The 11,816-nt window shown below is 37.2% G+C and overlaps 1 protein-coding gene across 1 annotated transcript; it reads left to right on the forward strand.

The window, feature by feature from the left end:
- The first annotated feature begins 1,678 nt into the window (after positions 1-1,678).
- LOC117673010 (vomeronasal type-2 receptor 26-like) lies at positions 1,679-11,224 on the forward strand. Its single transcript, XM_034430145.3, has 6 exons — positions 1,679-1,887; positions 2,755-2,932; positions 5,456-6,319; positions 7,365-7,592; positions 9,255-9,381; positions 10,322-11,224. Exons 1-6 carry the CDS (start codon positions 1,679-1,681, stop codon positions 11,221-11,223), a joined length of 2,508 nt encoding a protein of 835 aa, XP_034286036.3. The 3' UTR covers position 11,224.
- The last annotated feature ends 592 nt before the right edge of the window (positions 11,225-11,816 follow it).

Raw genomic sequence — 11,816 nt, forward strand, 5'->3', positions numbered from 1 at the left:
AAAAATTGAACTATATTAAGATGAGAAGTTAAGATGAAGGGTAATATTGGTTTCTTAAAATTAGAGAGAATAAATGCTGTGAGAAAAGTTAAACATATAAAATTGTGTTAAAGATGAACAAAAATCTGTACAAATTTAAAACCGGGCCAATATTCTGTTCAGAAAAGATGTATTATATGTTTGTTTGTGTGTTTAAAAAAATTTAAAAAAACTTTACCCCCCCGCCCCCCCCCCAAAAAAAAGACTGAATAGTCTTGCGCAGGACCACTCTTACTCATCTGGTTTGAAATTTTCCCTTTTGCACATGGAAGGCAATCATAACATGTGGTATTCAGGAAACCAGCCTTTACCTTTTTAGGAATAAAAACAGAGACTATGAACAGGCCAAAGACAGTTTATTGTAACTTTGCAAAGTGTCTCCCCTCCAAAGGAAAAGGGAGCAATTAGGTCCTCTACTCACGGATCTTAAATACAATTTTCAGGATACAGGAGTCCAATACAACAGGATACAAGAAGTCCCTAGACTAGAGCATCAGTTTCAGATCTTATATAACATATTTGGCACATGTTCCGCCCTGGAAATTCCCTTTCTTTTCAGTAGAAATACCCTACAAAAAATACCACTTATATACGTGGTATAATTATGTGCGTACTTCCCCTTCTTAAAGGGGCAGAGTGACCCAGAACATTGGTTTCCTCAAAAATATGCATCCTGCAAAACAAGCATCTTAGGAACTACACAGTTCCTCTTCTCATGTTCTTATTATGTTCCTTTAGTTATATAATCAGGTTATACAAGGTAAAATAAGGCACTCAGAAAGCGGTTGAACCTATCAAGAAGTGAAAGCAGGATTTCAACCTCAAACTGAAGACCCATTGACTCTTTTCTTGGGCCAAATTGCCTTGCCAGTAACAAGATCACATTCTTGTTCATAGATAGCATTAAATACTTTTTTTAGTACTTTTGAACCACACCTTTGTTACTGACTTCTTGCCCCTGACATTCCAATTGTCTTCGTTATGATGGCTTATAGACCTGCTTCCATTAGGAAGGTTAAAAAGAAATGTCATGATTTAATTGCATTACAAATACGATAACCAAAGTGCTTAAAGACCTCTCAAAAGAATAAATAAAGGTGGGTGGGATCCTATAACATGATGGGCCAATTTCCCTTTGGCTCTTTGGAAAAATCATGTTTTAATGTCCTCCCTAACAGGTCAACATCAGATAGTTCTATTGTTCCAGGGGATTAAAACTTTACAGCTACAAAACTAGTATGTGTTCATTTGAATTTCCATTCTTTTTCTCTATCTCTTTTATAGCTTTCGCCTGTGAGCTAAAGATAAATAAATATCATTATTCTACTTTCTCCACAAAGTCTCCCAGGAGCTTCACTAAACATTCATTTCCCCTATAATTAATATGGCTTCTTCTCAACTCTTTTAGGAATTCTCAGACACAGCACGAAAAAAATAGCTCAAGCTTGAAAGGGTCTGTTAATTGTGGGACTATAATGCTAGAGATGTAACAATCTTCTCTTTAGAGAGAATATTTATGCAGGCTATTCTAATTAGTGAAAGGTTTTAGTCCCTCTTATGTTTCATTCTTGCAGATGGAACTGGTTCATATGTAGGGAGAAATGTTTTCTTGAAGAAGATGGAATTTTTCATGGTGGTGATGGCAATATTGTCAACGTCACTGTCAGGAATTACATGCCTTTTTCTGCATTCTAAAGCATGTTCTGTGGGGAAAACTCCTCTTATTCAGCACAAGTATTTTCTGCCAGGAAATTTCATAATGGCTGGGATACTATCTCAGTTCTACATGATATCTGATTCAGTTGATTTCAGAAGACATCCATCTGAAGAACTGGTTGATGAGCTCATGTAAAGATTTCTCTTCTTAAGTGTAGCATGTCTTTAGCCATATATCTTTCTCTAACGAGTTGCCCATATTTAATTAATTATTGTTATTATTTGTGACACAGATTCTTTGCTCTATCTCTTGCCTTTTAGTTCCTTCATTCTGAAGTCAGTATAGATTGATCAGACTGATATTTCTTACCTGGCAAATAAATACACAAACAGACTTATGATGACTCTCATGGTGTTTTTATTCAAATTCCAAATTGATATTTTCTTGTTTTCTTTCTGTTCAATGTTTTGTTAGTGCTGTACTATCAAATCACTATTTGTAACTAAATCTATGTCAATCGTTTTAATCCTTTCACTTAATATTAGGGAACAGTTGTTGTGTAGCGCTTGATATTATTTTCCAAACAGCTGTTGAGCAGGCATGGAACCCAGATTTAGAGCCTCTGGGCCAAAAAGAGACACCTGTAACTTTTATTGGGATGAGGAAGACCACTGAAGGTCTATCATGATCCTAGAAAAAAGAGTTATATATAACATTTGTCCTCACATTTACTTCAAACGCATATTTCATGCCTGCACCTCCCAGTAAAAGATAAAAATAAAAGACTAGAAATTACATAATATGTAATAAGAATTACATATAGGTTTTAATATGATTACTTTCCTTCAAGCAAGCTATCTGTTTCCTAGTGAAAATTGTTTCCTAGTGAATTAAAGGAATCATAACAACCTGCCTAGATCCACTCAATATATCTTCCATTGCAGATTTTTCCTGCAGAACTACCAACATACCCTGGCCTTGGTTTTCGCTGTCAAGGAGATCAATGAAAATAATAATATATTATCCAACAGGAGTCTGGGTACTGATATCTCTAACAGTTATTTCATGGCGAGTTGGACCTACTTGGCTTCAATGGAGCTTCTCTCAACACGGGGCAGATTCATCCCCAACTATAAGTGTGATGCCAAGGACTGGGTACTATCTGTCATTGCAGGACCTAACTCTCACATCTGTCCCTACATGGCCGACATCTTGAATGTCTACAAGATGCCCCAGGTGAGATTTCTGTTTTTCTTGGACTAAGTATACACTGTAAGAATAACCTTGAAAGGCAGGAGGAACAACTGCAGTCCTATAAAAAAAAGTCTGATATAAGAAATTTGAGCCTAAACCAGAAGTATTATTTGAGAAAGCATTTTAGGATTGACACAGACACACACACCATTATCTGGAAAGTTAAGGCACCGGAGGGAAAAGTGTTTTCAGACTTGCAAGATTAATGTCAACCCTTCCAAATTGTCCAGGGTAGGAAACCAAAATCATGCATGCTGATAATTCTTTTATTGTAAGGTTACAGTAAGAGGTCTTAAACTACTTTCTTCAACAAATTTATGTTTCTAAAAATAAAACAAATACTGTAAACTAACTTTTCTTTTTATTATTTTTCTGTGGTTTGGAAAAAAAGTGACAACAAACCATGTGTTTGCAGAAAAGATGAATTGGTGGGTTCCCCAATCTGAATTCACACCAATTAATGTACTAGGTTTTCTTGACTTATTTACAAATGCGATGAATAGAAACACCAATACATTTTCATCAATACATTTTCTCACCATGTTTTAATAATAATATTAAGGAGCCATGGACCTCATTAAGTAATGGAATTGTTATCATGATTTTTATATTTCCTTCCTTCCTTCCTTCCTTCCTTCCTTCCTTCCTTCCTTCCTTCCTTCCTTCCTTCCTTCCTTCCTTCCTCTTAATGAATGTTATTCATGGTAATTTGAATAATTAAAAAATGAAGTGATATAGTACAAAGGAATGAAAACTACACATAAAATTAATTAAAATGCTCTATGCATGAGTTAAAGCAGTGTTTCTCAACCTCTGCAATTTTAAGATGGGGAGACTTCAACTCCCAGAATTCCCCAGCCAGCAGCACTGGGAATTCTGGGAGTTGAAGTCCCCCTCATCTGAAAGTTGCAAAGATTGAGAAACACTGAGTTAAAGTGAATTCCCTTATATCACATCCAAACAGATCCTGCTTTAATGGACTGTCAAAAGCATGCTGGTATTTAAGAAAAAGACCAGAGCTAAAAGCAAAATAGCTGTCTTACTACAATGCTTATTACATATTCTTGTTGATATTCATTAACATTTGGTAAACACAGAATACTGTGATATTATAAGAATTTCTCCTCCTCCTCCTAAAATCAGAATAATCAATGGATTAATAACCCCTAAGTAGGCATGGTCAATTCCATCAGATAGAATGTGTTAGCAGGTTTTCTGCGCAAATTGAATGTGGTGGGACTGTAGATGGTTGATGCCCAAAGTTTTTGACTTATGTCTCTTTAAACAAAAGCCAGTACTTTTGCTTCTCTCAAATTGACTTCCTAAAGATTTAGCAATAGTTGCTTTTCAGATCACACCATGTTGGTTGCTCAGGAGTTGGATATTTTTTTACTCCTTTTTGAAAGTAAGAAGGTAAAGTACTTAACTTGTAGCATACTTGTTTCTGGAATTCAGATAAAACACAATAGAAAGTAAGAAGATACGTTACCAAAATATGAAATAACTGAAATGAAAAGGGGGAAACTAATTCCCTGTACCCTTCCAGTATTTGTTGGATTGCAACTGACTGTATATTCATATTTGTATGCATATTGCTATATATCAATATAAGGATGCCCATTCATTTGGTTGTCACAGCAACCAAATAGTACAGGTACTATCTGTATACTGCACAGGTCAGGAGGATGGACTGAGAAAATATCTACAGACCTCTCACATTCTGGACATAAACTGTTTCAACTTCTATCCTCAGAACACTGCTATAGGACACTGCCTGCCAAAACAACCAGGCACAAAGATAGCCTTTTCTCCCTTGCCATCACTTTGCTAAACACCTAATGCCCACAGCACTGTTTATGTGTAAAGATATTTACCCATGTAGTAGGGCTGTATTGCTATTATCTTTCTCATCTTTCTCATCCTCTCATCTTTCCTACTACCTTGTTCTATTGGTATTGAATGATGTATCACTTGTTTATAGCTTATGATTGAATCTTATGATCTATGACTTAACGTTTGTTGTTTGTATGTACACTGAGAGCTTGTGCAAACTTGGCCAATAAAGAATAAAGATTATGAGATATGAACTATGCAAATCTAGAGGAGGGTTATGGTGCATATTGAGCAAAACCATGTTCTTACATTGCACATCCTATCTTATCTTCATACCATCACGACTTCATTGTTCAAATTTTTCTTCCATTTCCTAAGAGGAAAAGACTAGGGAAATATGGGGATGGCTTTCCTTCCTTAATCAGGACCAATCACATTTAATCCTTAAAATTTGTAGTCAATTTTCCATATAACGTTACTTGAATTAATGCACTTTGTGCTTCTACTGCAATAATAGCTGTTGAATGAAAATTGTGAAGTTTTTTCTGAAAATGATTACATTTATATTAATATTTCTAACAAAGACCATAAATTAAGGACAAAATTAAAAATAATAATAATAATTAATATTTCATGTTGGGAAACCATGTTCTTTTTTTCTCCTATGTCTAGCTCACATACGGATCTTCCCCATTGATAGATGGCAAGATACAAGGTGCTTTCTCTCATCGTTTTTTCCCAAATGTTGACCAACAGATTATGGGTATTCTCCAGTTGCTATTATATTTTAGGTGGATATGGATTGGACTGATTTCCCAACCTGATAAGAGTGGAGAGAGATTCATACAAAATGCTATTCCTTTGTATTCCCAGAAAGGTATCTGCTTTGACTTCATGGAAGAGATGGCCAAGGAAACATTTGCTAATGATATTGCAGGAGCATTTCAAGACTTTGGTAAAATGTACATTATTATCATGAAGAGCACTGCCAACGTCATTATCCTCTATTGTGAAAACCAGGTCACTGTCATTTTTAGAATGTTGCCCTATTTGACAGAATTTGAAGATATCCCTGTCGAAAGAAAAGATAAAGTTTGGATAATGCCAGCCCAGATGGAGTTTACATCCCTTCCCTTTCAAAAAACCAGGGGTATGGAAGTGTTCCATGGTGTTATAACTTTTGCAATTTCTTCCAAGGAGATTTCTGGATTCAATAAATTCCTTCAGATGAGAAACCCAACTTCAGAAGTGGAAGACCATTTAATGAGAGTGTTCTGGGAAGAGGCTTTTGAATGTTCTTTTCCTAAAGATAAGTTAGATGAAGAAGATGCTGGAATGCCGTGCACTGGAGAAGAGAAGTTGGAGAATATACCTAGGTCTGTATTTGACACCATCCTGACTGGGCAGAGTTACAGCATCTATAATGCAGTCTATGGTGTGGCACATGCTTTACAAGCCATGCTTTCCTCCAAATCCAAACACAGAGCAAGGACAGAAATTGGGAGAGAAACATTGTTGATTCAAAAAGCATGGCAGGTAAAAAAAAATAAATGAACATCTACCACTGCTCTTCTGTCTGATGTAATGAGCTGTTATGTAATGCAGTTGATGAGAACACTGGAGTCTTTCATTTACTGCATTCGTGATAATTTTCAGTCTCCTGTCAAAACATTTCCCCCATCATTTAGTGACTTAGAGAAACGTTTGTGATTGTGAATCAGGGGTGAAATGCTCCCGGTTCAGACTAGATCACCCGATCTGGTAGCGATGGCAGTGGGTGGTTCGGAGAATTGATAGCAAAAATCCCTGCACCCTCCCCCCCATGCCCAGCTGAGCTGCTCAATAATCAGAGGCTGTTTTTTTTTTTTACTTTTAAAAGCATTGTTTTTACAACCTCTTCGGCCGAAAAAATACTTTTAAAAGTAAAAAAATAAAGCTGCTGATGATTGTGTGGCTCAGCTGGGATTGTCAGAGGCTTTTAAAAGCATTTTTTTCTGCAACCTCTTAAGGTTGTAGAAAAAATGCTTTTAAAAGTAAAAAAAAAAAAAGTTGGCCACGCCCACCCAGTCACATTAACCCCCCACCAAGCCACGCCCACAGAACCAGTAGTAACAAATTTTAGATTTCACCCCTGTTGTGAATAGATAAAAATGCTACCACAATAGGGAAGAAAAGTTGAGATGTAGCAGCACTAGAATGATTGGTAGAGGTTCAAAATGTCTGCAGTAGAGAAGAAATATGGATGGGGTAAAGGAACAATAATTGTAATAATGAACCACATCATATGAAATCAATATCCTGAACTGAATACAATCTTTCTTTCTTTCTTTCTTTCTTTCTTTCTTTCTTTCTTTCTTTCTTTCTTTCATTTCTTTCTTCCCCCTCTCTTTCTTTCCTCCCTCTCTTTCTCCTTTTCTCTTTCCTTTTCTCTTTCTTTTTTGTTTTCTTTCCTTTTTTCTTCCTTTCTCTTTCCTTCCTTCCTTCCTTCCTTCCTTCCTTCCTTCCTTCCTTCCTTCCTTCCTTCTTTGTTTTTTCTGTTTCTTTCTTTTTTCATTAATTGTCTACCTCTGCTTCTGTTTAGCTCCATCACTATTTGAGAACCATCTCATTTAATAACACAGTAGGACAGAAACTCTCCTTCAATGAAAATGGAGATCTAGAGACAGGATTTGACATTATCAACTGGGTCACATTCCCAAACCAGACATTTGCTAAAGTCAAAGTTGGAAAAATTGATCCAACAGCTTTTCCAGATAAGTTGTTTTCCATTTCTGCACAAGACATCATCTGGCCTGCCATGTTTAACCAGGTATTTCCTGCTCAGATGTCAACCTGTGGACAAGTAGTCCTTGACGTACGACCATAATTGAGCCCAAAATTTCTGTGGTTAGGTGAGACATTTTTAAGTGAGATTTGCCCCATTTTATGACCTTTCTTGCCACAGTTGTTAAGTGTATCACAGCAATTGATAAATTACTAACCTGGTTGTTAAGCAAACCTGGCTTCTCCATTGATTTTGCTTGTCAAAAGATTTTAAAAGGTAATCACATGACCTTGGGACACAGCAATAGTCATAAGTACGAACCAGTTGTGAAGCATCTAAATTTTCATCACATGGTCATGGGATGCTACAAAGGTTGTAACTGTGAAAAATGGTAATAAGTCTCTTTTTTCAGTGCCAATGTAACTTTGGTCATTAAATGAACTATTGTAAGTTGAGGACTATCTGTACATTGTTTCCCTTCCCTTCTTGTTTTTGACATCATAAATTTGAATCAATCTTGTCCTTCAACTTGTCAGATTGAAAACTGCAAAGATGAAGAAACAATGGTGTGGGTAGGATTCAGGAGTAGAATGATGAAATGATGCTTTAAAACAAAATGAATCAATCAAGGAATAATGAAATGCTGAATACAAAAATCAAAACTGTACTGGATGGATGGATGGATGGATGATTGTTGGGTGGATGGGTGGATGGATGGGAGGGTGGGTAGGTGGGTAGATGTAGGTGGGTGGGTGGGTGGATGGGTCAGTGGATGGTTGAGAGGGTCGATGGATGGATGGGTGGGTGGGTGGATAGATGGATAGGTGGGTGGGTGGATGGGTCAGTGGATGGTTGGGTGGGTGGATGGATGAATGGATGGATGGGTCTGTGGATGGTTGGGTGGGTGATGGATGAATGGATGGATGGGTCAGTGGATGGTTGGGTGGGTGATGGATGAATAGATGGATTGGTCAGTGGGTGGATAGGTAGATGGGTGGGTGGATGGATGGATAGGTAGGTCAGTGGGTAGATGGATGGTTGGGTGGGTGGGTCAATGGATGTTGGGTGGGTGGATGGATAGATGGATGGATTGGTCAGTGGATGGAGAGGTGGGTGGATGGATGGATGGATGGGTAGGTGGGTGGATGGGTCAGTGGATAGTTGGGTGGGTGGATGGATGGATGAATGGATGGATTGATCAGTGGATGGATGGATAGGTAAGTGGGTGGGTGGGTGGGGTAGATGGGTTGATGGGTTGGTGGATGGATGGATGGGTCAATGGATGGATAGGTGGTGGGTGGGTAGATGGATAGGTGGTGGATGGATGGATGGATGATGGATGGATGGATGGATGGATGGATGGATGGATGGATGGATGGATGGAGATTCTGCCAAGTTCCCCTTTATGCTCAAAATAGAGTCAAGATTTTAAACTGTTGCTTCTATTTTAATTCTTTTTTCTTTCCAGCTAATGGATGCATATGAGGAACAGTTCGTCTAGATCTTGACTTTCTCCTAGTCAAATGATGCTATCTTCCTGTGCCCAATTCTTAGTTTTTCTGCTTTTGGTTTTGATTCTAACTCTCCTTCCCTGTGATATTTCCATTCATTTACTATAATTATTTAAAAGTAAATTCCTCACCTAAATAGATTTTTTTGAAAGAAAAATTACAAGTTACAGTAAATGTTGCTTTCATTTCTTGATAGGTTCAACCTCTTTCTTTGTGCAATGACATTTGCTGTCCAGGCTATAGGAAGGTGAAAATAGAAGGGAAGCCATTTTGCTGTTACAATTGCCTTCCCTGTGCAAAAGGGAAAATTTCAAAGCAGATGGGTAAGAGTTGTCTTGTGCAAGACTAAGTTATTCAGTCTTAACTGTGATACAAAATGCTAATATTTAAAACCTCCTGTAATTGTCTAATCTGGTGACCAAGTCAATGATATTGCTACATAAATACAAAAAGTGAAAAGATATTTCAGAGCATCCAAAAATAAATATCCAATTTTGTTTGTTCTAGATTTTCCCCCCAGATTATGACTTCTGATTAATTCTGGAACTTTCTTTTGTAAGATGACAGACCTTGTGTTGATATGTGTGTGTAAAAGAGGAAACAAGATAAAACTGGGATCCATTTGCTGATTTTAGGAGCTTAATTCCCAAAATAAAATACCATGAAATATATATTTCCCCCCTTCTCCAAAAACTAAATCATTTTTTTTTATTTTTCACTTTGTTCAGGAAATATATGAATGATAAAAATTAATTATTAAATTTTACAATAAGAGTGTCCTTACAACAAAACTATAAGTAAATCTCAGAAGATCTGGCATGTTTACAAAAAGGCACTAAATATAAACAGGCATTACTTAATTAGGATTAAATGAATCCATGTACTAAGGACGTACATCTGGTGGGACCTAGAAGAAGGGCCCTTTGAAAAATCATCCACACAGAGATTAGACTTGTCCCCAAATTGACACTCTTTTGCAAGGCCCTAAAGACATAGTTCCACCAACAGATCTAGGGAACTAGAGTGGTATGCAGCCTTTTAAGAGGCTCGTTTGATGTGTGTTGTTGCCAAGGGGATGTGGGTTACTGTTTATACTTCATTTATATTGGATTTTTAAAGTTGTTTATAAGCTGCCCAGAGTCACTGAAAATGAATGGGTAGCCATATAAATTTTCTAAATAAATAAATGAACCCTATTAATCAACTTTCAATCCCACTATCAGAGTGTTTCGAGAAATTGGCCATCAACTTTTCTTTTTCCAGATGCAGTTGATTGCTTCCAATGTCCAGAAGATCAATATCCAAACAAGGCTCAAACTCTTTGCATTCTAAAAGAAATAACCTTCTTGTCTTACAATGAGCCACTGGGACTCACCTTGACCACTGTTAGTCTTTTTTTTCCTGTCATCACTATTATGGTGCTGGGAATCTTCATTAAAAAGCAGGACACCCCCATTGTCAAAGCCAACAACAGGAACCTCACTTACTCCCTTCTCATTGCCCTTCTGCTCTCCTTCCTTTGCGCTTTCCTCTTCATTGGGCAACCTGACCAAGTGAAATGTCTCATGAGACAAACTGCTTTCGGCATCATTTTCTCCATAGCCCTTTCTTGTATTTTGGGTAAAACAACCATAGTTGTTCTTGCTTTCATGGCTACTAAGCCTGGCTCCAAAATGCGGAAATGGGTGGGGAAAAGGATGGCTATTTCTATTGTCCTTTCTTGCTCCTTGACTCAACTCTTGATCTGTTTAGTGTGGCTGGCAATTTCTCCCCCATTCCCAGATTCAGACTTGCATTCCATGGCTGAAGAAATTGTCCTAGAATGTAATGAAGGTTCAGCCACCATGTTTTACCTTGTTCTTGGCTTTATGGGTTTCTTGGCTTCTATTAGCTTCACAGTGGCCTTTTTTGCCAGGAAGTTACCTGACAGCTTTAATGAAGCCAAATTTATCACCTTTAGCATGTTGGTCTTCTGTAGTGTCTGGATATCATTTGTTCCAACCTACTTGAGTACAAAGGGCAAATATATGGTGGCTGTGGAGATTTTCTCCATTTTGGCTTCTGCAGCCGGATTACTGGGCTGCATATTTTCCCCCAAATGCTACATCATTATTTTGAGACCTGATTTAAACACAAAGGGATGTTTAATAAAGAAAGAATTCTGAATATGGAGTTTAATCTGCTCATTATTCATTTTATGCACAACATTCAAGTATTGTTACATGCTGGAGCTTGTTGAAACTGGAATCTGTACAATAAATCTAAACATATTGTCTCTATACCATCTTTTATCAAATATATCTGACATATAGCAAGGAGGAATATTCAGGTCTTTAACCAAGAAAGGTCTAACATATTCTATCAAGTGACACTAATTCTGATTTCCTTAAGGACAATTACTACTAAGAGGGGCTGATAAAGATTTCCATAAATGACGTGGTTGGTTTGAGATCTTTGTGCTGACGAAATCCTAACATACACATTTTGATTGCCTACAACATTACATTTTGAAGAGCCAAAATTCACATTCCCCCCCCCACACACTTTATTCTTCTGAATTGGCAGATTCTCTCCAAGTAATTTGTTGACCTAGACAATTAAGATGGCCTAGGTCCTCAATGTAATCATTATTTCTAATCTGGGATCTTCTGTTTCATCAAAATATAGAGTTGCAAACTTTATGAGCTTGTAAAAAAGCCCCATAATATTTTTCCCCCTCCCTGACTTCCATTTGTTCAGATATGAGTTTGGGAAAGAA

The sequence above is a fragment of the Pantherophis guttatus genome, chromosome 4, assembly GCF_059756535.1.
Source record: "Pantherophis guttatus breed Tessera chromosome 4, ASM5975653v1, whole genome shotgun sequence".
NCBI lineage: Eukaryota > Metazoa > Chordata > Lepidosauria > Squamata > Colubridae > Pantherophis > Pantherophis guttatus.